Source organism: Hermetia illucens, chromosome 3 (assembly GCF_905115235.1).
Source record: "Hermetia illucens chromosome 3, iHerIll2.2.curated.20191125, whole genome shotgun sequence".
Lineage (NCBI taxonomy): Eukaryota > Metazoa > Arthropoda > Insecta > Diptera > Stratiomyidae > Hermetia > Hermetia illucens.
This window is the reverse complement of record NC_051851.1, coordinates 173,250,056-173,276,597: the sequence shown is the minus strand read 5'-3', so window position 1 is coordinate 173,276,597 and position 26,542 is coordinate 173,250,056. Positions and strand designations below refer to the sequence as shown.

General features: G+C 45.6%; 1 protein-coding gene across 7 annotated transcripts in view; it reads left to right on the top strand.

The window, feature by feature from the left end:
- The window catches only part of LOC119652582 (E3 ubiquitin-protein ligase lubel), a 79,876-nt gene that overhangs the window by 22,032 nt on the left and 31,302 nt on the right, over positions 1 to 26,542 (top strand). For 4 of the 7 annotated variants that reach the window (XR_005249564.1, XM_038056799.1, XM_038056803.1 and 1 more), the window contains exons 2-12: positions 8,324 to 8,392; positions 8,530 to 8,695; positions 8,751 to 8,899; positions 8,985 to 9,119; positions 10,307 to 10,723; positions 10,812 to 11,075; positions 17,841 to 18,084; positions 18,144 to 19,163; positions 19,851 to 20,176; positions 20,250 to 20,399; positions 20,472 to 20,720. Coding sequence is in view for 6 of the 7 variants with exons in the window: in XM_038056799.1 (XP_037912727.1) it covers positions 8,324 to 8,392; positions 8,530 to 8,695; positions 8,751 to 8,899; positions 8,985 to 9,119; positions 10,307 to 10,723; positions 10,812 to 11,075; positions 17,841 to 18,084; positions 18,144 to 19,163; positions 19,851 to 20,176; positions 20,250 to 20,399; positions 20,472 to 20,720 (3,189 nt within the window). In the remaining variant the exon portion in view is untranslated. The remainder of the gene's footprint in view (positions 1 to 8,323; positions 8,393 to 8,529; positions 8,696 to 8,750; positions 8,900 to 8,984; positions 9,120 to 10,306; positions 10,724 to 10,811; positions 11,076 to 17,840; positions 18,085 to 18,143; positions 19,164 to 19,850; positions 20,177 to 20,249; positions 20,400 to 20,471; positions 20,721 to 26,542) is intronic. The other 3 variants (XM_038056801.1, XM_038056802.1, XM_038056800.1) reach the window with 3 other exon arrangements.

Below are 26,542 nucleotides of genomic sequence, written 5' to 3'. Positions count from 1 at the left end.
ACTTCTGATGAGCTTTTCGAGCACTTTCCCAGCAGTATCAAGCATACATAGTGGGCGGTATGAAGACGTTCGGGATTGCCTTTCCCTTTAGGGATCAGCGCAAGCCTCGCAACTTTCCAACGAGCAGGGAAAATGCCCTCTTTCAGGCACGCGTTGAATGCGCCGAGCAGTAGGTCTGGCCGGTGTTGGAATACCAGTTTGTACACCTTTGCAGGAATACGCGCCTTCCTGTTTTTCATAGAGAGGACTGCCTGTTCCAACTCCTTTACAGAGAAAAGTGGACAGTCCTCTGCGCTCTCCGCGCCGACGTCACCATCCCATACGGGGTGTGCAGGGAAGAGTGCCCTCACAATGCGGTCCATCTGTTCGGCCTTAAGTGAACAGGGTTTCCGCAGAGCCCCGATTTTTCGGGTTACAAGTTTGTAACCGAGTCCCCACGGATCCCCATTCACCTCGTCGATCAGATCTTGCCAGCAGCGAGCTTTGCTCTTGTTTATTGCGCTGCGGAGTCTCCTTCTGGCTGATTTATACTCCATCATTATGGTACATGCCTCCTCCCGGTCGCCTAGACGTTGTGTTAAGCGGCGGACATTCCTTCCGGAGTTCTGCGATTTCCACTGTCCACCAATACATGGAAGGTTTGCCGCGCCTCGATGCCTTCCTGGGCATGGAGGCTCCGTAGACCGCCGTTATCAGGTTCATAACTGAATTTACGACAGTGTCAGCAGCGGCGCCACCGCCCCCAGGAGTACCCTTCAGCGTGGCCCCACCTGTTCCCAGAGTTTCGACAAACTTCCCGGTGTTCACTTTCGCGACGTTCCATACACAGAAAGATCGCTGGGGTGGCGCACACCGAGAGTTTGTGTCCACCACTTCGAAAGCAATGTATTGGTGGTCACTTGCCGAAAAGTCTTCCAGAACTCACCACCCGTCCACCAGCGACACCAGTGATTCCGATGCGAAGGTTACGTCTGGCCTGAGCCTTGGCAAACACCTGGTGTCACAACATGTTCCCAGTTTAGTTAGAGTATCCTTAATCCCACCCCAGCTGGCTCAATTAAAGGCATTCCTGACATCTAGCATCACCACCACGTAGCACTTACCAGCGGGCAATGCCTCCTGAGCCAGGTTCACGACCGTTGCTGTTTCATCGACAGTGAACTATGCTCTGCGAAACCCATACTGCCGCTCCGATAGACACCCCACTAGCTCGACGAACGGAAACATCCTGCTATATATCACCCTCTCCACCATCTTTTCCATAGTGTCTAAAAGACAGATGGGGCGATATGAAAAGGTGGGCCAGGTGGTTTTTAAGGCTTCGGCAGCAGAACAAACCTCTCCCTTTTCCACTGGACGGGAAATACTCCTTCGACCATACACGATTCAGATGTGCACGAATCATGCAGGCTTGATTTTAGCAACCAACTTCAGGGCTTTATTGGGAATCCCACCCCATCCCGGAGTCTTATTATCTCCAATTCGTCCACAAATCTCTCGTTATTCTTCCTCGGTCACCCCGGGGATTATCAAGACATACTGTTGAGCCATTGGCTTATCTCCACTTTTTTCCAGTTGGAGGTAAAGGATTTCGATTATTTTGAACAACAGTCGCGCACACGTCGCTTGGGGTAATTTTTGTCCACAAATCTTGTTCTTTACAACCCTTGTACGCAGCCTCAAGGCACAACTGCTTTTAGCAATTCCGCTTACTTTCCCGTATAGCCTTCTTGAGGCTACTTCGAAGATCGCGGTATTTTTCTTAAACAGCCGATATTCTGGCTCCCTCTTGTCTTTTCACAAAGCCTCCTCGCTCGCAGACAAGATGCTTTCAACTGCGCGATTTCTTAGTTTCACCAGTACTTTGGTTTCCCATTGTGGTGTAATTCCCGTCGTGACATTGTAGAGTCGCTTGCCTCAGTTACCCACTGATAAAACGGGCTCACTTTACCCAGCGCCGTTCCCTTCGAGTCATGACCTCCTTCTAAAGCCACCAGGAAAGTTTCTTCCTCGAAAGCTCCAGTGAACCAACCAGCTATCCTGGTTTTTCCACTTTTATTGCTCACTCGACCGTAGCGTCCCCCGCTTCTGATGTCGAGAAAGATGGCCTCGTGGTCACTGTGTGTGTAGTGTTCACTCACCCGCTAGACCATTCCTCTCGCCAACAAGGCACTGAGGTAAGTCACATCGACAATTGAGCCTAGCACTTTACCTTGAAAGGCACGCATCCAACATTGGCTAGTATGATTTCCCGTTCCGCGAAGGTTACAAGTAGAATTTGGCCCCTGGTGTTCGTCACTCGACTTCTTCAGTCTAAGGTCCACGCGTTCAAATCGCCGGCAATGATTGTGGAGCTGTGCTCTCTAGCGTCCAGCACCAAGCCATCTAGCATCTCCTCACTCCCTCACGCACTGATTAACTTAGCCCTCAATACTTCAATGAACATAACATTGCGTTTATAATTTTCGCTCTATAAAATGAAAAATCCAATCCGATAGAATTTCCTGCTATAAAAGGGTCATCTCAGTCGGAAAATTAGAGCCATTCAAACGTGAAAAAAATTGCACTTAAGTAGACGCTTCAAATCAATAACCAATGACTCTTTCCATTCTGCCCTTCGCCACCCACTTGGTCTGCTTTACTAATTACGTGCATTCTTAACTCTTATGGAAAAATGCTGTGCTCTTCCTAATTTCCAAAAGAGATTGCTCGGGCGACCTTAAATATCTTTGAAAATATAATCCTCATACTCTACAAGTACCTTACAGAGCTGGAAAACACCGGTCTACCGCAATCGTTCTCTTATAGAACCACGTACAAAGTCCCTTGAGTTTGGCAACTACACCAGCACTTGTTCCACAGACCTTAAAAAAGACATTTGATTCAGTTTTAAAGGAAACTCTCTTTTTCATTTGATGAAAACGATTCTCTGCCTAACAGATCATTTCGCGTGCTTACCAATGGATAACGTTCGGCCGACTTCCTTCTTCTTTTTCTTGAGCCTTTGTCTCGTTCACAAGCGGGGTCGGCTCGTCGTGATCGGTTTCGCCATTTGGCTCTATCAAATGCCTGATCTGAATGCAATCTGGAGGCTCCATTCAGCGTATCAAGCCACCGTTATTTCGGCTAGCCTTTTGGTCATTTACCATCGACTTCGATGTTCAGACCAATCTTGGCAAGTGAATTGTCGTTAGGGCGAATTACATGACCATACCGAAGACGCCTCTCTCGCAATTTTTCCACGATCGGTGCAACCCCATATCGATCGCGGATATCCTCATTTCGGATGTGATCAAAACATGTCACGCCACTAGTCCAACGCAACATCTTTGTCTCCATTACCGCAAGACGCCGTTCATTGCCTTTCATAGTCGGAGAACACTCAGAACCATAGAAGGCGACAGGACAGACGACATTGCGATAAATTTTAGATTTGAGACGTTCGTTGATATGTCGATCACAAAGGACACCAGTTGTGGAACGCCACTTCATCCAGGTTGCGTTAATGCGTGAAGCAATTTCATTACGCAGTTCTCCATTAGCGTCGACCCGAGGTATTTAAATCGTTCAGTTCTGGGCAGGCCATTGCCGCTGACAGTGATTGTGCCTGTTTCCTGGGGATCGGTCGTCAAAAATTCAGTTTTGTTTAGATTCAATCTGAGACCACTCAGGCGGGTGAGTTTCACTTCGAGCGGCCTCCAGTGTCCTATGCCAGCCTTCCAGCATCCTGTTGGATTGCAGGTGGTACGCAGTTGTCCGGTGTTGTTTCAAGCTTAGGAGTTTGCCCAATTCATGTCTAGTGCAGGAATTAACAGCCTTATTCATTGATGGCCAGAAATATCTACTAGTCGCAAGCCGATTCGTTGTCCGCATGCCTGGGTGCGCAAGGTCATGTTCTACATCGAATAATCCCTCGCGAAAAGCCGCCGAAACATATGGGCTAGGTCCCTTTTCAGAAGTCTCGCAGACTATTTCGGAGGTTGAGCCGAAGAAGGGAAACTCCAGAAATTTGTATTTGAAGTTGTCCCTGAGGCTCTGAAGCACTGTATCATCCTTCCGAAAAATCGACTGTGATAGGGATTTAAACCTCTGAAATTTGTCACGCGTTTCAGAGGTTTAAATCCTTTGCAAACTACATTATCCTTAGCGGACACATGTCAGGATGACAGCATGTCGGAAGTAAACTGGGTTATGAAGTTCAGTTGCCAGGGTTAGCGAGGGGATGCTTTGTCGGGCTTCTGTTTAAAAGCGAAGGTAAGGCTTGTGGTCCGTGAACACTGTGAATAGCCTGCCTTCTAGGTAGTATCGGAACTATGTGGTTGCCATGTACGCGGCTAATAGCTCACGATCACAGGTGCTGCAGTTCTCTGGAGCTATATTCAATTTTTTGAAAAAGGAGCTCAACAGCTGACAGATTTGGTTCACCTTTTGGTGAAGGGCAGCACCTACCGCGATGTCTGAGGCATCAACGAATACGGCTAGGGGTGCATCTGTTTAAAGCACCGACAGGAGTGAAGCGTTGGCCAGCTGTCGTTTGGCTAGCTCAAAGGCCTGGACGGCCGCATTCACGTGTGAGTCTTTGTCTTGGGTCCAAACAAGTAGGTATTGAGGATCGCTTGATGTTTTGCAACTTCGATAGAAGTTTCACATACCCAAAAATCTTCGCAGATCTCTGACCGTCTTAGGTTGTGAGAAGTCTATGATGGCCTGAACCTTGTCTGGATCCGGTTGGATTCCCTCAAGAGAAAACATGTGGACTAAAAACTTCACCTGCTGTTGAGGGAATTTGCACTTTTCAACGTTAAGTACAAGGCCAGCCTGAAGAAAACGTTGAAAAATGGATTCGAGGTGTTTCAAATGCTCAGACTCTGAAGAAGAGGTTACCAAAACATCATCCAAGTACACGAAAAAAAAGTTATGGTTTCGCAAGGCAGAGTGGATGAGCTTCTGAAAAGTTTGCGACGCATTGCACAAACCAAAAGCCATCCGTGCGAACTCGAAGGGTCAGAAGGGTATGCATGTTGCCGTTTTCGGAATATCTTCTGGAGCTACTGGACAATTGGATGGTACGCCTTGACTAAATCCGAGGTCATGGGAAAACGGCAATTAGCGAGATTGTGCGCAAAATCGTGGATGAGTTGTATAGGAAAATGGTCTGGAATAGTCTGAGCATTCAGACGTCTGTAATCGCCACATGGTCTCCAATCGCCGTTGCACTTTGGGACCATGTGTAGTGGAGAAGACAAGCAGCTATTTGAGGGACTGCCAATACCCTGCTTTAAAAGAGTGTCAAATTCTTTTTAGCTTCTGTGGTGGCAATAGACGCACCTTCGAGAAGATATCAAAGTCAGTAGTGCGAAGTAGAGCAGGTGGCAAGCTTTCCTGAAGACATGAGTGAAGTTACGGGATGTATAACAGACCTATTCTGCAGATCCACTACTACGAAGCACCGAAGTCCCAGACTTGCGTCCACTTGCCTTTAGCCGTCAGTACGTATGGTTGAAGAATTTGCCGCCGCTAGTTTGAGTTGATGCGGAATGTTAGTGATACCGCGATACCGGGAGAACTGAGACGTCTGCTCCTGTGTCGATCAGGTAAGAACGCTCTCTCAAATGGTCGAATATTGTTAAGCGGCGTGGGGCTGCGTTCTGGATAGCCGCCGCCGGAGCTCCCAACGAGTTTAGTTTTTTTAAGCCGTGAACGAGCACCGGCTGACACATTTTTTTGCTTTGTCAGCAAAAACACGGTAGTACCAGAAAATTGCAGGGCTCATTAAAGACCCCGACGCACGACTATCCGATCGCCCATTTCGATTGACGGACCGCGATCGAGTTCGGAACCTACCACGCGAACACAAAGCTCCAACTGTTGCCACTAGCTTGGAGACGATAGCCGCGTGGGCTGCCACCGTGTGTTGCAGCTCAATAATTTGGCCCGTGGCTTCCTGCGACACTTCATTGACCACGGGACGCGCGCGTACCTCGTTGATTTTGTCAGCAGTGTTTGCTGACACCTCCAACGATCCGGAGTCCGCTCAGGCCAAAATGGCCTGACTGCTTTCCGGAAGTCGCTGCGAAAACACCGACTTCAGAAGCTCAACCCCAACCTTATCCCCGCCCAACTGGTTCATCTCACGCAGCCGTTGGCTCGAGGAGCAGTTGCCTAGGGACTCACTTATTGACATTCGTTTGATGAGGGGGCTCTTTAACTTCGACTAGGAACACTCTTCCAGAACGTCGGTGATGAGTCCAATCGATTCCTCGCCCAGGCCAAACATGCAATGCCACTTCAGATAGAATGAACAGCGAGATGAACACATTGGAACTTGCCCGATGTCGATGCTCGCTACTCCTGGAGCTACTGTTGTTGCGATTGTTGTCGTTGTAATAATGTAGACCAAACATTGTAGGAGCACCCCGAGTGCCTCGAAACCCTTATTATCGTGCCTTAACTGGAAACCTACAGGTACCTTGAATGACCAAACTTGCGGATGCGATTATTTGCTGATGTCTAAGTTGTATTTGCTGTTAACATTGCATTCGTGGTGGTTTCTATGCCATGGATGATCCTACTTTCTGGCTACTTGTATTAGTTGAATGAAAAATCGTCCTCCTTTTCGTTAAGATTCAGGATGGCTTTAGCATAGGTTAAACACGTTTGACAGTCAACAGCTAACAGCTGATGAACTGTCTGCTATTGTAAAGGAACATCTTGAAATCTTTCACCAAAATTCTGCACGTCGTCTGGTCGATGCTCCAAGTCTCCAGGCTCCTCTTCGACATCTTGGGCAACAGTAGCGATGTTCTCAGCTACTCCGAGAACGGCCAGACTTGGGAACATCTCGTGTTGTCCCAGTCTCTTCAAGACAAGTGACCAAACGCCGCAGTGTGTGTTCAGTTGGTGTCGGACTGCCAGCAAATCTGCGACGAAATTCACGCTGCGCCAACACAATCGACGAATAGTCGCCCAAAAAAAAATGGAAACAATTATTCCTCGTTCTTGCGGAGTAAACCGATTCATGGCTTGTCGATTTCTATTCTGCGTTTGTCTACTTCACAAATTTGTTGTTTAGGATCTGCGGGATCCTAAGTCCCCATCCACTTGATGGTGGACCGGACTAAATGAGGAGCAACTTACTCCCTCGTTTTTTAGTCCATGGATCCCTAGTTTGGAGCGTAGCACCCCAAGCATTAAGAATCGAAAAAATCAAAAATTTGACTGATGGTTTCGTCCAGGGCAGAGGCAACTTTAGTCTAGCTTAGACTACAACGACTGGCGTTTTAAGTCCAATATAACTCGCAACCTTGTCGTGTTTTTGCGATGAAAAAAGGGAGCGTCTTTCCACCTGTTGGCACTTTCGGTCACGCTGCTCCCAGGGCAGAGATGAGTCAGTCAAATTTTCGATTTTTTCGATACTTCACAAATGTCAAAATCAAATTGACAGTTGACGCCATTTGCAAAAGTTAAGGCGTCTTACAACAGACTGATTACTTTAGCCCCACCTCGTAACAGAATTGTGGTTACTCAGGAGTTAACTTATTCAGCACTATGGCAAAAAAAAAATCATTCAAACAAAACCTATCTCATGGATACTTATAATATCCGCAACAACGAAATATCTTTTCTTCTCACAGACAAATAAATTCCTCCCCATGTGGAATAGACAAATCATTTCTCACTTTAAACTGAAGCATACAACCCACGCTTCTGTAATTCCGAGGCGCAATCTATAAACTGGCTCGGAACACCCACCACCACTATAATCGTATCTAATTATTTTAATGGCAAAAATATATACATCCAAGAAATTTTGAAGGACGCCAATGTATACAAAAATTCCTCCCCCGACAGATATCTCAAAATATTATGCAAATTATGAGCGAAGATCTATGAAATTGATGTGATCTGTTGAAATTTTAGAAATAAGTATCTTTTTCCGACTATTTCCTGCTAATTAGAGGCTACAAATGAAGTAATCTATTAAACTGTTCAGTCAGGTCGTTTTCCGCCCCTTTTGTTTACAAATAAATAAATCTAGTTCAGTGAACTGCTAGTGAAAAAAGTAAAGTTTTTTTTATTGGTACCGCCGGACAAATTTAGATACTCAGTTTTGAAACTTCCCCTGTTCGACGCAGCCCCAAGTCTACCGCGTCATATCCGCCTTTTTTCTATTTTGATTCCTCCTTGACGTACACCTATAAATCAGCTCAAAAAAATCGTATTCGCTATTTTTAAATATATGTCACGTCATCGTATCTTCAATCTATTGGCACACGTAAACTCAGATAATCGCTATAATGTCTGCTTTTGATTATTTCAACAGAATTTAAATGGATTGCCGAGAACAACATCGCCGAAACTCAAATCCGGTCGCTCGATGCCGCAATGGATGGTATGTAGAAAGGCATTTTTTTTAATGCATTTATTTGTTCAGGCATTGGTAAAGCCAGATGTTGCTCAATGAGTATTTGGTAGTAAATATAATAAATCTGCTGATGGTTGCCTGAATTGCTTCTTGAATTGCTATAGACTGAAACACACGATCGAATCGGGCCCAAACCACCTGCTGCACCCCCGCAGTCAAACGATGCGCCACCTGCTTTACCACCCAAAAAGAGTCAACTGGAACCGGACTATGAAGTGATCGAGTTCAATAGTCAGTACACAAATGCAGCACCACGCCCTAAGACACCAGGTTTGACACCAGACGATCTAGATATCCTTTGAGTTTATCCAACCCCCTGTTTCAGATGTGAAGCGAATCGATGGTATCAAGTGCACATTGTGCGGATCCAATTCGGCATATGTCAAGTGTGAGGAATGTCCGCAGCAGTACTTTTGTGCATCCTGCGATGACATGTTTCACAGACATCCCAAGCGCCAGACGCATTCACGGAAGGTATATTCAGAGTTATTGAAAGAATAGGCTAAGAACCTTGGTCAATACGAACAAGGATTCGAATGAGATACTTTTTTTCTTATAGGCAATCGAGAAGATCCAGACTGTCAAGCCACCACTGCCACCCAAATCAGACTCCCATTTAGCTAATCCACCGGTACCCCCACCCAGACGAAACAAAAAGGGAATGCCCAGTCCAATGCCAGTGCGCAAGGAACAGGTACGACTCTGCAGAATTTCTTAAGATTTATACAAGCGATAGATGATCTGAATTTTCATGAGAATGATAAAGAAAAGATGTTTTACATGAGATACCATACCACGATATTTATTTATTTATTAGATTTACAATCTTTTTTTATTTTATTTAATTACAAATCAAAGGTTGATTTTATTTTGTTATGTAGCGGCTTATTTATGAAGCAAAAGAAATATGATTATTGTTATGGAAACAAAAGATAATTTAGGTCATTATATATTAATCCATTTCCTCAATGTGAAAACATTTATTTGTGCGCTTTTATACTTCATTCCGACATTGAGCATTTTGGCTATGTGGTGTTTTCATTTCATTTGTTTTAGTATAGTTCCTCGATGTTTTACCTCACAAGCATATTGTTGTGCCAATCTTAAGGATATAAAATCAAACTGAACTGAAACAAGCAGATGATACCCATCCTGGGAGACTGACCCCAGAGAATGGTCTCCCTCTTTCAATTCGGCCTAAAAAAATTCCAAAAAATAACTAAATTTATCTCAAAAATTTGACAAAAATGCTATCTAAATAACCAAGGGAATGACAATCAACCCTCAACTTCCACTATATCGATTTTACCCTCGGAAGGCATCCTATTGGACAAAGATGTTCAGACATAACCTCCAACATATTCGCCAAGTAACACAGTGGATTTCCCAAGAAAAAAAAACCAGAGTCAATAAAAAATGGAAAATGGATTGGGTCCTTTGCTTGTTTCTTGTTAGTTCCCCTGCTACCTTCACCCTTCATTAGCATGCGTGATGAAAATTTTAACTTTTAAACGAAATAAACAAAAAAGATACTAAAAGAGTCAACACTCCCACGCTTAATTTTTTAATAAAAAATATTTATCTAAAAATGCTAAAAGCAAGAAAAAAAATATCTTTTTAAATATATGGGAAGTGTTAGAAGAAAACGTGTATACCATATTTATTACAATTAAAAATAAAAAACAATTGCTTGAGTGCAAAACTGAATTTGTTTTTACTTCTTAAATCCTAAGATATTTCACAAATAAATTTTTTATACTTGAAAAAAAATCCCGCAAAAGTGGTAAGTCCTAGATAAACTTTCAAAACTTTCACCCCCACTATAATAAGTATTCTAGCATTTCCATATATTTAGTGCCATAATTAACATTTCATTCCTAGATGATGGGTGGGATGGGAGGCGGAGGAGGATCAATCGGACCAGTATCACTTCACCATCGAGCTCCAAGTCCATCGTCATCACTTGCCGATCGTATGGCAAATTTTCGACGTATGGCACCGAATCATACAAATCGTCCACTTCCAGACACTCCCGCTAACCAGGAACCTTTCCGACAAACAGCCTCGCCAAGGTCAACCACGCCCAATAGTATGCGATCTACAGCGTTCGATTCAATCCAACGACCACCATCGATTGCTTTGGAAAAGATCAAATCAAAAGCTCACGCGACCCTCGATCGGATGGCATTGCTCCAGCAAAGATACCGCCAACACCAGGAGAACATGCGCAATGGAAAAGTTGGCGATGATTCCGTGGGACGTCGTTTGAGTAATGCATCTAATTTCAATGAATCTCAGGTGAGTATAGTCCTTTTTTTGCATTCTACAGATACTATTAGCTTCTACCTCCTACTTACCCGACAAAAACAATTAACTTCAACTCTAGTTACACTTATCATCTGATCAGTGGTCAGGACCACCTTCTCCCACTCGAAACCGTTCCAGTAGCATATCATCTGGACTGAATCTTGCTCAACCCCATAATAATTTCGATGCTTCACATTTTCATTTTCCCCACCAACATCAGATGGATACCCGTCAACAGATGAATCCCCAAATGCGTAGTATGAGTACATCAGTTTTCAATTTGAATCAGGTTGGTGGACAGAGATATCCTGGAGGTTGGAGTCCAGCACAACAGATGAATCAGGTAAGCAACAACCATTTTCCATGATGGAAGTCTAAATCTCTGAAAGAATTTTAAAAAAAATGCGTCAAATAAGCTAAAATAATTATCGCTAGGAATAGGATACTAATATTCAGAAATGTAAACGCAAACGGTGCCTAACCAGAACTTTTTAAATACAACCGTAGCCAGGAAAAGCAGGCAAACCTATCAGAAATCGCACAACTGACTACCAATCCTGACATCTCTAGCTCTCACAATATTGAAAACGTCCCTTATCCTTTCCTTCTTTTCCTTTGTCCCATTCAAAAGAAGGGTCGGCGCATCTTAATGGATTGGGCCATTTCGCTCTCAAATCGCATCTAACCTATCAAGCCAGCGTAATTTTGGTCGATCTTTAGGCCATTTCCCATCGACTTCGATGCTCAGACCAATCTTGGCAAATCAGTTTTCATCAGTGCGAGTAGCATATCCATACCATCGAAAGCGCCTCTCTCGCAATTTCTCCGCGATCGGTGCGACCCCAAATCGATCGCGGAAGTCCTTATTTCAGATTATGGCCCAACGTAACATTTTCGTCTCCATAACCGCACGCGGCCGAACTGTCAACCAAACACCTCTCTGTCATCAGAGAACTAGCCTGGAACCGTTTGACACACTACTCCGGACTAGCCCTTCTGCTCTCCCGGCTTAGAGAGCCTTCAAGTCAGAGAATACCTTTTACCAACGGGAGGGGGGGGGCAAAAAAAGGAATTTGTTAGTTCAGGGAACCCCTTACCATCCCATCCATCCACCAGTTCAACCTTCTTCGCAACAAGAAATACCCGAAAGTAATGCGCAAAACGGCTCTATCTACCAGCGCTCCTAAGCATCTCTCTGACAATGTTGTCAAAGGAAAGCCTCCCCTGTATCAGCAGAAAGCTTCTTACAAAAGCAATCCCAACTTTCAGAAAAGAAAAAGATTTGTTAGACGTTGTCCGCCACTCCATTGCAGAACACATAATCAGGAGATCGTGCCTTCCCAACCTTGTATAGGTAAGACTGAAAACTCTCATGCCCACTTAGAAACTTGGTGACGAAATAATCAAACTGACCATGCTTTCGGTTCGGCCACGGATCTAAATTGTCAATAAGTTGCAAAGTCCATCTGACTCTTAGTTAATTTTACCAAGAGATTTACCACTCGGTAAGTGTGCCTTGACGTTCTTCTCAGGCGGCCACCTCTCTTAAATCTTCACCCTTATGGCTGTAGATGGCGTGATCACCTTCACGGCCGGTTCTAAAACAAAGCGATAAGCAGACGTCACTTAAAAAGTTTACGATACACCTCCTTGCAAAGGGCATCAGCCCATACCTCCGTGCCGTAGAGCAAAACAAACTGCGTTGCTCCCATAAGAAGACGTCTCCAAGTAAATGCAGGACTCCCAACATCCACCATTAGCCGACTCACGACCAAGACTCCTGGTACAGCCCTGTCCGCAGCTGAAGAACCTCATCTTCGAGTCAAATAGTCAAGTCACTGATCGACACGGGATGCAAAGGATCGACCAGGCATGTCTCTTGTTGCATATCGAGTCTCAGCAGACTATCATAGGAAGCGTTCCAGAGGTCCGGCCTTAGCATGGACCCCTGTGCTACCCCTGGCATTATCTCCATCCTCCTCTGACCCTCGAGCATCAAATAGAGCAGAGAGCAGTCCCTCAGATAATCCCTCAATATCCGCAAGAGATAGCTCCGTACGTGGAATGAGTTTTCTAATGTACCAGGCATATCTGTTCATCATACGGAATTGAAGACATTTCTGACATCAAGCGTTATGATTAGCACTATCCGTCGAGATGGGCAGCTAAGTGCCTCGGTTCGACGGACCGCATTCACGCCCTCTATAACAACATCCACCGTAGATTTTTCTTCTCTCACCCCGCGATAAGTCCGCGACAGAACGGATCGCTACAGCGAGTCAACTCCTAATAAGCTTTTCGAACCTTCCGTACCAAGCATACACAGCAGTCGATATGCAGACGGCTGCTCAGGGTATCCTTTTCCTTTACTAATTAGCGCGAGCCCCACCACCTTCCAACAATGAGGAAAAATGCCTTCCTTCAGGAGAGCGTTGCCCCGAGCAGCAGGTCTGGCCCTAGGCGGAGCACTGATTTGCAAACTTGTACCGGGATACCATCAGGACCTGGCGCCTTCTTATTTTTCATGGGGAAAACTGCTTTTTCTAGCTCTTTCATTGTGAAAAGGGGGCAATCCTCGATGCCTTCTGTACTGCTGACATTAACCCATACGGGATATCCAAGGAATAATGCCCGTATACTGCAATTTCTGCCGTCCACCAGTGCATAAAAAGGTTATCATGGCTGGAGCCCCTCTGAAGCATGGAAGCTTCACAGGCTGTTATTACCAGATCCATCACAGATCCTACGACAATGTCAACTCGAACGCTACCACCCCCGGAAGTGCCTCCAGCGCGACTCTACCTGTTCCATGGGCTTCAACAAATTTCCCAATGTTCACCCTCGCGATGTTCCACGCGCAGGGAGGGCACTCGATTAGTGCACACCGACAAGTTGCGTCAAACACTTCGAATATGATGTCCTGATGGTAATTTACCGAGAAGCCTTCCAGAACTCGCCATTCATTCACCGACAATGCCAGAAGTTATGTCAAGGATACTTCCTTTGCAGCCTGGATGCCGAGACACTGGCGTGAATCCGGTGTTTAAAACTACGAGCCCGGTTCTCACCGCTATTTTTAGGATTCTTTTCCCTCTGGAGTCTTGGTGAGGGCCCTAGCAGATCTGGCCCTCCGTGCCCGAACCGGCGTCCTCTAGAGCATTGAACTTGCGCCGAAAGTCCCGCATCGTCTCCTTTGGTATTAGGTAAACATTAAAAACGTTATCCCTTAACACTAAGTTCAGATAAAGCCATTCTTTCGGCGTTGGGCAAGAACACGAAGTCAAATGCCGTCCCAAACCCAAATGGCAACAGTCGCCGATAAATCGAGATGCGATGAAATTACTTCACGCATTAACGCAACCTGGATGAAGTGGCGTTCCACAACTGGTGTCCTTTGTGATCGACGTATCAACGAACGCCTCAAATCTAAAATTTACCGCAATGTCGTCCGTCCAGTCGCTCTCTATGGTTCTGAGTGTTGGCCGACTATAAAAGACAATGATCGGCATCTTGCGGTAATGGAGACGAAGATGCTACGTTGGACTAGTGGCGTCACACGTTTAGATCACATCCGAAATGAGGATATCCACGATCGTTATGGGGTTGCACCGATCGTGGAAAAGTTGCGAGAGAGGCGTCTTCGATGGTATGGTCACGCAGTTCGTGCAAACGAGAATTCACTTTCCAAGATTGGTCTGAACATCGAAGTCGATGGTAAACGACCAAAAGGCAGACCTAAGCAACGGTGGCTTGATACGCTGGATGGGGATTTGAGAGCCTCGAGATTGCACCCAGATCAGGCATTCGATAGAGCCAAATGGCGAAGCCGATCCCGCTTGTGAACGGGACAAAGGCTGAAGAAAAAGAAGAAAAAGAAGAGGCTCCTTGTTCTGGTATTGCTCGCTGATTAGCACTAGATCAGCTTTTACGACCGAAGTGAACTCCGCTAGCAACTCGTGAGCAGTTGCACTCCGGTGCATGTTAATTTATAGGATGCAGCCTCGAACCCGCAGTGTATTCAACGCTTTCACCAGGCGCGCCGTAATTCTTGCAGAGAACGCAATTTTCGTTTTCGTTGCAGATCTTCGCTTGGTTACTCATCTGACCACATCTGCGAGATGCCGTATTCCAATTGCTGACGTGTGTCCTTATCGGCATTCGTACCCTGCATACTACCCATTGAATATTGATTTCCGAGCTGTTAAGAAATTCCCTCGCATATTGCTCGGCGACTTTTATCACAGCGAGTTTTTAGCCTCGCGTATTTGCAGAAGTGGTACCTATCCGGGCATTGATTTCCTCTGGACATTCACGCTTTGTGACCTCTTCCACTTCGACCTTTTCTGTGAGGCAGTCAAGATCTCGGATTTCTAGAAATCATATTAGAAACAAGAGTCTTCTCCCCAGCAGCCCCTTGATCTCTTCGCAGAATGTATTCTTACTGGTCGTCTTCGGACCTAATTCAACGAAGACTCCGCCAACATTGGTTTTCCATATGGATAACACTTTTGCTCCATTTTCTTGCCTTCCATCGGCTTAATGAGCAGAGCCGACGATCTGGTCCTTCTTGGTTTCACTGTACCGGCCATTCGCGGTTCGATCTACACCAAGTAGCTCTCTCAAGGCCACTACCTAAGACGCAGGTATACTGCCAGCCTCGGGGTCAGAGCTACTTACTCAGTCACCCATGGAACGTCACTCCCCGCATGGTGAGCGACCCGTTAAATATGGCTGACAACCCTTGAGGGGGGCTCGGCTTTGAAGTTAACAAGGCTCTCCGCTGTATAGAATCTCGCCCGGAAAAGATCCCGAAGGGCCTTGCGCACTTGAACATTTTACAGTACTCCATGAAATCCTGGACAGAAGGTCATATAAACCGTATTGGATTTTACAATAAAATCCTCTTCTTTTTCTTCAGCCTTTGTCCAAAAGTATCTTGATTGATTTTTTACTGGTCGGGAAAGGACGTACGGAGCGGTCCTTGTGAGGGGCAATTGGTAGGCGGTTGGTTGGCGAGCAATAATCCACGGTATGCCTCGAATGGCGAAGAGATGAAAAATGAAGACCACAGTAGACAAATTGCATTGAACTCTAACTGACGACTATGCGTGCAATGAATGGCTTAGAAGCTAAATTCAAGTAAAACCTCAATTTATCTCATCATGAGGATAAGGAAAGTGTCCGCGAAACTGGTGCTCAAATCTCTAACGGATGATCCCCAAAGTTACAAGTGGCATCTCCGCCAGACTCTATAGTCAAAAAAGGCCCGCATGGGCAGCTCTCGCATCAAAAGCATGCTCATTGCTTTTTTCCTACTTGCGGGAGGGACTATTATCAGACGCCGGAGTGATTCTCCGTTTGACGGACGGGGTCCACCGAACCTGTCCGACGATTGGAACCTCCGTTGTGGTAACGCGTGAAATCAAACGTCGCTAGTCGCCCGCTTTGCCTAGCTCTCCCAGATTACACAACAGTGAAGAAAGGAAATTTCTTTCTCTGCTTCAGCGCGATCGCCAGAAGATCGGAGCTCGGAAGCAGCTCACCTAACAAAGTACAAACATGATATCACCATGTCGGCATAGACTTTTAACTTAATGTCGTGGCTTCGTTTCCCTTTGAATATCTGGTGGACCCTTCCCTAAGACTGGTCGCTTTGCTCACCAATGAATCGTCTCCAGTCTGCTTCTGTAAGTGAGCCTAAGTTGGTCAACATCAACAAGGGGATTAACTTGACTGTGACGACGCACTCTTTGGAATATCTCACGCGATGGACTTCTCCTCGGTTAATGCAAAAAGCATTCGTCCACCACGTGGCATGATTCGGAGTTCTCCGTTCAAAGCTCCTCAGCATACTATCATTCACAGAATACATTCTTATTCACATTTTTTCATCCGCTGATAAAAGCACATACTCAGAGAAGGATTAACTCTTAAGATGTACACTTGGCAGTCTGACTCGGCCACATTGGGTATCCATGCCCAGGATGAATGGTGTTCCGTGAAAATATAGTCTATAAGCGGACAGTACATACACAAAACCACCGTCTCAAAGGGCTCGTGAATGAGACACATACGCCTCACTCATTGGTAAGACGCTCAAAGCAGATGCAATCTAAACGCGCATCATTTATGAAAACGGCCGCCTTGATCGACCTCCTAACAGCGAGCACCCGCATGTCTACAGGCAAGCCCCTAACGCAGTCATTGACAGCCCAGAGTTCCTGCAATATCGCGACGCTAATGCTATGCTTGCTTATGCGCTGGCCGAAATCGTGCATCAGATAGTTGCTCTAGCGCAGTTCAATTGCAGCAATCTGAGCGACATTGCGCTTAGTAGTTGACATTAGCTCTAACCACCCTTGAATATGCCTGATCGGAAGTCTCCAGAACCCACAATCCCGGCAGTAAACGGCTGCCAAAGGCCATAGCAGCGAGCGCAGGCATAATTAGCTGCCCTATCTTCGAAACCCAGCCACCTGATGCATTCATCCACACTGATGCAACAGTGCACTCATATATTATGCCACGAGATCCCAACAGCTGGGCCACTGCCACCTCATGCAGGGAGAACTTCCGGTTTTCCACTACATTTTTCCGTTTTTTTCGTAAGGCCACTCCCCTCGCAGTGCAGGAGATACCTCACACATTACCATTAGCGCGATCTTCTTGGGTGAAGCTTTCTTTTTGCGTCTTTTCACCATTACCGACTATGTCTCCACCGGATTTGGCAGTACTGATAAGCCAGTGTCATCAACGGCGATCTGTTGCCCACTACTCGCAGGTGGCAACTGACTACCTTTGGCAGCCACTGGCCCCTCCGCCTTTCCCTTATACCAGGCAACCTTCTCTGTCATCCTACTTAGCAGAATTGGGCACCTTACTACTGGGGTAGTACCACTGCTTAGCAGATATCCACTAATATCCTTGCTGTGTTTCTTTCCTCTTCTATGTCATCATCCCCTTCTTTAACTTCAGGCTGGGTGCAGCTTCGCTGCTTTACGCTCAACCTAATTTTTTCAATCTTTAACTTAACTGTTATTTCATTCGAATGGACCTAAAAGCGACATGACTACCATCCTCATCAAAATTTATTTTTCAAATACTTCAGGCACAATCTATGGCACAGTTGAATTGCCAAACTTGTCAACCAGGATGGAACCAAAGCGGAGGTGACCCATGGGCAGAAGGAATGCGAATGAACAGCTTCAACGGCTCTAACATGAGTTTAAACCTTCCACCAAGCGGTTATTTCCCGAATCAACATCCCATGCACGGTCCACCGCCAACATGGGCCAATAATTGGGGTCCACCTCCCATGTATCCATACCCGATGGCACCAATGATGAATCCCGGTAAGACTTATATTTCACATTCTGTCACGTCTCCAGTCAACAGTTAATCAATTTTTCAGCTATGATGCCTCCCGTTTACCCACCAAGATCACGTGCCCATTCCCGAGCCACATCAAGGGCAGGTTCACCCGCACTCAGTATCAAATCAAGAAAATCAACGAAATCAACACGGTCAAAACGGAACAGCTATGCCGAGCATGAGGCAACTGACGATGAAGACTCTGAGGACGATCATCGATCCTTGCGATCTGGCAAATCAGGTATGACCAACACCTCGCGGCGACAACGAAAAGTTTCATCTACATCTCAAAGCTATGATATGGAGGATGAAAGCGAAGGATTCAGTCATTCAAAACAACGTACTGCTCAGCGATCTAGACGCGACAGTAGAGATAGTCGCGCAGGATCTACCGGGAAGCCTTTACACAATGACTGGCTACCTGGGCGTAGGATTTCATCAGCAAACTCACATCAAGATCGACTACCAAGAAAAACAGCGTCTGATTCGCCTATGACACAGGACTCTGAGTCTGAACCGGGAACAAGGGCGATTGTTCAGGCGAAAATACAGGAGAAAATGTCAAAACAGAACCAAGTATCCTCTCCGGCTCAATCAAAAGCTGCGCAATCATCTTCTTATGATGAAGAGGAACCTCCAACACCTCTCAGAAACAAAGAACCTTCGCCGGAACCAGAACCAGCTGTGGTTATAAGCTCTCCACGTGAACCAGAACCCAGAGAAGAGGTGCCCAATAATGAGGAAGACATACAATACATTGATGACGCTCCTCCAGGGCCACCTCCAGAAGCGCCTGATTACGACTGGGAATGCGAATTTTGTACATTCTTAAACGAAGCCAATACAAGGATTTGTTCAATTTGCTGTAAAACTCCGACGCAGCAACCATCAAAGCCTACTGTTCCTGAAAATCCTCCAGCTACTCAACAACCTCCCAAACATGAGCCACCATCCCAACAGGACGCAGTGACCACGATCACCAAAAAAGCTAGTTCTATGAAAATATCAGCCTCTGAAGAAGATTCCGAAGATCCCAGAGGAACTAAGAATAAGAAGAAAGGTATGAAAAGAAAAATATCCTTTTGGCCAGGAACGAAATCCAAATGATATAACCATGACTATGTGAAATCAAAATCGAAACGAATAATGAGATAAACCAAAAAAAAAACAACAAAAATAAATTACGAAATGTAGTGTAGTGTGAGATTTAGAGATGTGAATTTCTCGTATCCTTGAAACATCTAGGAAAATGTTATCAGACATCACCAGGACAGATTATCAAAGAGTTCACCCTAGTTTGCACTCATTGTCCTTTTGAATAACTTTCCCCTTTTTGCACATTTGCTTTTTATACTTTTCCAGTTCACAATAAACTCTGAAACCGTACTCTAGTGTTTGTAATCTACCTTATTGTCTGCGGAAAACGTGTCCTTCCTTGTGACAACATAGTCTTGATCCGATTCGAAACACCAATAGGCGATACACTGATAAACGCTTGGTAGAAAAATTTAGTCAAATTGTCAAAGAGCATGTCCTGGACACAGGAAAGCGCTATGTGAACCAGTGCCGAAATCCTTGTCAAAGGACTGTTGAACACGTTAAATTGTATATATTTTTATCAGTTGATCCTTTTTGAACCAAAACCCTCACTAATCCTTCATGAAAACAGTAAATTTATAAAAAAAAAACTGTGAAAATTGTATACATTGTGGAAATAATCCCTAACAGTCAACGTACGTTTTTCTAGGACATCAAAATATGTCCCTAGAGGATATTTGGGCTACAATTGAGAATGATATAAACGATGCAGCATATGCAACGGTACCTACTAATAAAAGAGATGGTGAAATCATTACAGCAAATACTTTCCAGAATAAAGACAATCCACCCCTTAACCGTCATGAAAAACAATCGTCTAACCGCTATAGAGATCAGGACGATGACAGGATGAGTGTTACGAGTCATAAAGTGTCCACAGCCTGTGGACCCTCACCCCCTAGGGAGGTGAAACGAAAAGTTTCAACAGCGGTTTCGACCGGGACTTCACCACCACCGCAAAGTATATCGACTCAGGTAAGGGAATGGGTAGACCATGCCAAAAGTAATTGCCTTAAACTTCACTTTTTGGACCTTGCTTGATATTTAGACATACGAACCACTTCCTCTTCAGCTTGACAGTGAAGGATCTAGCTACCGCTCGCAACCACGATCCTATTCAATCGCCGCACCGGGAGTTCTACCCCGTAAAAATGAGGCACGGACTATGAGCAGGCAGAGCCTGATAAGCGACAGTCAAGTATGTATTATGAACTATGGTGTCCTAAATTTGGTTTAGGCTTACAGAATCTAACAATTCTTCCCTTTGCAGAGCCTACCCCCAACACCACCACGCCACGATATGAGCCCGTTCAGTACCAGCCAAAACAAATACAACCAAAATGCAGGACAACTAGATGCTGAAACCTTAGCTTATTTGGATCGAAGCTTACAGTACTTCAAGGATCTACAATTTAATCAAAAGAGCGATCGATATCGAAGTCATAGTGATTTGCGAAAAGAAGATTTATACTCGCACCAGCAAAAATCATCAATTGCTGATTATCTCAACCTGCAAAAGGTGACTTGAATCTCGTTAACTTGATTTGACAATTTAATTTCCTCTAATCAAATACAACTGTTCCGATTGTTTCCATTTGATTTGATGATCACTCGAAGGTCCTGTGCTCAGACCCCTCCAAAGGAGAGTGGGAAGAAATGATTTCCCTTGGTCACGAAGAGGGGACCTATAAATAAATCTATAATTGCGAAGGACTCACATGATTTTCACCCCTGGCCCAGACTGTCTCCCTAAAACCCTGTGAGCGCTTTGCCGAGACATATCTATCAACTTCATCTCATGCGAAACACCCATTTTCCATGCGAGTATATCAACCTCCATATATACGGACCGCATTTTCGTTTCTATAACCGGTAAACAGGTCCGGTTTACCCGTTCTTATTCTCCAGGATTAAGCTGGGCATTTCCAGACATATTGGCCCCTGTATCTCCTAGTCTTTTTTACAGTGGTAACGCCGTCGAAATCGTCCACAAAGTCAACAGTCGAGACCTCTTTTCAGATTTCAAATAAAAGCATCTCCTTGTACATTACTTTTCGCAGTAAAAAGCCTAATACTACCCTAAATATTGGCACCTTGACTGGAAAGACCGAGTAACTCACAAGAGACCTTCGAAAAAAGCGCATTGATATCTGCGCTCTACAAAAAAGATGATATGGTGCCAAAAACTGCGAAAAAAGAGACGACCCCGCTTGTGAACGGCACAAAGGCTGAAGAAAAAGGAAAGAAGAAGAGTCCTAATACTGAACCTTGTCGTACCCTCACTAAGACGAGGTGCTCACTGGGTCAATTGATGGTCCTATGCAAGAAAGGTATCTGTTAAAGATAATTCGCAACAATTATGCCAATCCCAATACTAATTAACACCATACTGTTATCCGTGAAAAGCGAGCAGATTTAAATGGCCCACTACTTTATTAGCCATCCCAGATAGTGGCTTATGTCAAAGATGATGACACGTTCAAAAGTCAATACCAACGAAGCTTGGTGAGGCAACGAACGAAATGGGTCTGAAAATAAACGTGGATTAACCGAACCGTGGATTCGGAAACATTGTCTATTTCCCAAACTTTCGCGATACAACCAAAAAACCTACTTAGCATGTTGAAAACTCTCTTTTTGACATACGGCGCACCCTTGATCTGCGTACAAATTATTTGTTGGTGACTGTAGGTGAGGCCCCCATTAGCATGCCAAATGATCCTCTCTAACGCGAGGAAATCTTGAAAGATACGTCTGCAGATGAGCAGACTTACGCATCTCCTCCGGACCAACCACCGTATTTAGCGTATGATACAAAGTCTCTCCCCTCTTGGAACCTTTCCCAATAGAATAGTGCATGTTCAGGAGACTTTGGAAGACCAAGTTCAAACACCTCCTCCCCCGACCTCCCCTAAGAAATTAGGTCAGCTGGTAATTCCCTTCGCCATGCCATTTTCCAAGCCCCTCATTGATAAAAAAATGATTTTATGGATCCACCGGCTCTTTGAAGGCTCCTCCCATGGACCGTGAAGGTCACTTCCCTTACTACACTTCAGAGAACTTTGGTAGATTCAGGTGCAGGTCTGGTGCAAGCAGTTCATTTTCTTCACGAGAAGATTGATTGTAGCCATACTTCCTATAACGTAGAGAAACTCCTGTGACGTGGTTCTGAAGTCGCAACAGAAACTTCAAGTTTACCTTCTTGCGATTTGTTTCCATGGCTAATGCATCCGCCGAAACCAGTGCTACATTCAGCAGGATGGTATGTGCTGGACCGGTTATGGGTGGTCTATTACTGTGCCTTTGCTCACTTATGTTGGGCATCATCCTCCAAACCTTTCGCAGCCGCGATCGTCACGCGTGTTTCCCGGCAATGTTCGACATGTGTGGACACAGTTGAATCTGCTTTCCTGTTATGTCATGAGACACTATAACATTTGCTAATTATCCCAGCAGTGTGAATAATTGACGTTTGAGGGATACCGAGTTCAGCAGAAACCCTGCCGGTGCGATGGGTTGACCTCAACAGCGATGCATAAAGTTGTGGTGTCCACAGTAATTAGTCTACCTGAAGGTCGCTGATCTTCTAGTTCAACTTCGTCACCATTTCACTACCAATATTACGCTACTTCACGAGGGACCATATTGGCACCTTTCACTAGACATATTGTTTGTATCGCCTCGATTGTCTTAAAGCCTTTCTGTCAGTAGTGAGGCACTCTTTGTTTTAAAAGGAAAAATCAAAAATAAATAGTTCAATGCACGCTTAGTAGTATTCCTTCAACCATGTATGCCCTGAAGGTGCTTCTGCTTCTAGTTAACTAACCAACTTAAGCTGGGTGCCTTGCTGTTGCCATTCATTCCGCAAATTTCTTCTAGATCCTATTCAACTGCAGTGAGTAGCATCACATCCACTAACGTGCTCAGAGACTACGCCTTTCCTCGGTGATGATTTTCTTAGATATCTCTGGCAGGTTATTCGTAACAACCTTTGTCCTTTTAATTTCTTCATCACCACCCTAACTTCCTTTCTCACACATGTTCTCTTCTGAACTCTTTCTCGATTCGCTTTATGACTTGCTTAAGTTTAGCTCAGAGCGTCCTACGTTCCTGCTCATTTTCTCCGTGATTCCCTATGACCCGCTGACGAAGCTTTCTCGCCCAGAGAGGTGCAAATTTCCCATTCCATCAATAATTTGACTGCTTATTGAGAAGGCTCGCCGGTTTTGCATAGAGGAATCACATACTTCGAACACCTATCTTTAATCTCTATCAGCCTGCATTACAGATCCTGTCCAGCTGGCAGCATCCACCACGAACGCATTCCCAATGAAGGCCCTTTCGTTTTATCCACAACTCTTTTGCCTTTTTATATAAAAAAATCGTCCTCCCCACTTCTTTTCTAAACCACAGGTTTGCCTAATGGTCACAGTGAGTCTATCCTTCATTAAAATGTCAATCCACGTTAATTGCAGATAATTTTGGCGTGCTTCCAGCCTTGACGAATATTATGTGTAGGTCCGCATTTGTCGATCTGCTGCTCCGTTTTTCATACCAGGGGACATTTAAATCTCAACTATCATTTCTAGGGTTCGATTACTCGATATTACTTTTAGAAGCAAACAAGGTTGTTAGCATATGTTCGATATCTACCGCTGTTGGGCTGGGAGAAGCGTAGCAGTTATATACGAAGACTCCATTGATTTTGGCTAGCATCAACCATACACGGTATTTTCTCTTGTCCCAGATTGCCACCATAGCTGCTACATATTTAGCCCAAAGAACCATCCTGGAAATTTAGGAAGATTCACTTTTTATCGCAGTCTCTGCTCCCGTTTCGTATATATCGGGATAGTCGAGGTTGATTCTGTCAATTCAAACAGAATTCAGTGTCCTTTCAAAAAACACCAGGTATGTACTGCTACCGCAATGTGGTCTACACGTGCGCTTTGTTTCTCTTCGCAGAACGTACATTTCCACATTCGTTCGATTTGGGACCCCCCCAACTCCTGTATTTTCTAGATTTATCCTTATCAAACTAGTCCAAACAAAGAACTTAGTCGACGTACTGGGCTGGCACCCATCCACGAACGCAGAAGTGGCAGTTGATAGGTAACACATTAAGGAGAGGCAACAATTCCAGTGCTGACTATACTTTGCAGTGGAAACCATTCTCTCAAGAAGCTCGACGACTGGGTCACCCCAAGAGCACTTGGCGTAGAACAGTAGAAAATAAGTGCCAGCGTCTCGGGATGTCTTGAAAGGAGTTGAAGTGCATTTCAACGGACTGTAAGCGATCGCACGTAGGTGTGGTGGATATGCTATGCCCAACCAAGGAGTGAATAGCAACCATATAGGACTTTTCCCGTCGTATCCACGAAGCATACTGGGCGATCTGAAGATGGCTCTGTATTTTTTTTTTTTTTTTTTTTTTTGTGCGTACACGGAGGTGGAAAATCTTAGAAAGACACGTCCGCCGCAGCTCCGCCGCCCGAACGGCGGAACAACAGCGGGCGCGTGTGGGATTCACACCCACTAAAAACCACCCCAGGTCTCTCCAGTCCCAGCCCCGCGGGACCACCATTGAGGTATTACTTCGCGGAGTAGGTTTGCTCTTAGGCACTCATCCTTCTCCTGTTTGCGGCTTTCCTCCTTCTTTGTTCCTTCAGCAACTCCTGCATTTCGATGATTGCGGAGCCAACCGCAAGCCACTTCTCCTCAGACTCCAGCATCTCAGTAACCAAGCTCTCCGGGGTCCCGCTCCTGCCCAGCACCTGGTTTAAGCTCCTTCTCTCCATCGCAAATCGTGGGCAGTGAAACATCACATGCTCTGGATCCTCCGGTATGCCATCGCATCTGGGACAGTTCGGAGAATCATCCAACCCAAAGCGGTGCAGATACTGCCTGTAACAATCACCGTGTCCCGTGAGGAATTGGGTAATGTGGTAGTTGATCTCCCCATGTTTTCGCTCAAGCCACACCCTAGTGTTGGGAATGAGCCTGTGCGTCCACCGACCTTTCGTAGACTAGTCCCATCTGCGTTGCCAAAGATCAAGCGACTCTGACCTTGCCGCATGTCTACGCTGTGCATGCCCCTCCATACCTCTTGCATTGTACAGGACACTCATTTCTTTGGCCAGAATGTCAACCGCGATCATGCCTGCCACCACCAATACTGACTCATCTGATGTGGTTCTAAAAGCACTGCAAACCCTCAAAGCCATCCGCCGGTAAACCGAGTTCACCTGCTTCCGTCTCTGAGAGTTTGCAAGCGCCTCTGCCCACACAGGCGACGAGTAGAGCAGGATGGAGCGCACCACTCCGGCTAGCACCAACCTCCGGCAATGTTTCGGTGCACCAATATTTGGCAACATTTTTGCAAGTGCCGTGGTGGCACTGGATGCCTTTTGGCATGCATACTCTAGGTGTTCCCTAAAACTCAATTTGGTGTCAATTATTACGCCAGGTATTTAATAGCCGGCTTTGATACGACCGTATGTCCACCGACCTCCACTTTTACAGTGCTAGTTTTTCTGCGGTTCGTTATTAAGACCGCTTCCGTTTTCGCGTCCGCCAAGGTCAGCCCGGCCTTTTCTAGCCAGGACTTTACCGCTCTCACTGTTTCCGTTGCGTAAACCTCCACATGTTCTGGGTGTTTTGCTGCAACAACCACAGCTGGGTCATCAGCAAAACCGACAATCGTAGTCCCCTCTTGGACGGGAAGAGCAAGCACCCCATTATACATGATATTCCACAACAGGGGACCAAGTACCGATCCCTGTGGTACCCCGACTGTGACAATGTACTCTTCGGGGCCCTCATCCGTCCCGTACCAGACAGTCCTCTCTGAGAGGTAGTTTTCCACCAAATTCGCTAAGTATCCGGGGACACCTATGTCAGCCAACGCCCCTTTAATTCTATTCCAGTTGGCCGAGTTGAATGCGTTTTTCACATTCAACGCCACCACGGCACAGCAGCCGCCAGAAATCAGTGCACCTTTTGCCAGGTTTACCACCATGCCAATTGCGTCCACCGTAGAGTGGGCGGGAAACCAAACTGGCGTTCCGACAAACCATTGCTGGCTTCGACGATGGGCAGGAGTCTGTTGTAGATGACTCTCTCCATCATCTTCCCCATTGTATTCAACAGGCAGATAGGACGATGCGACGATGGGTTTCCAGGTGGCTTGCCAGGGTTCGGAAGCAACACCAACTTTTGCTTTTTCCACTGGGCAGGGAATATTCCTTCTTTTAGGCACGCCTCGAAGGTGTTGACGAAAAGGTCGGGCCTAGTCTTCACTGCCAGTTTCAAAGCTCGGTTGGGGGTGCCATCCAAACCTGG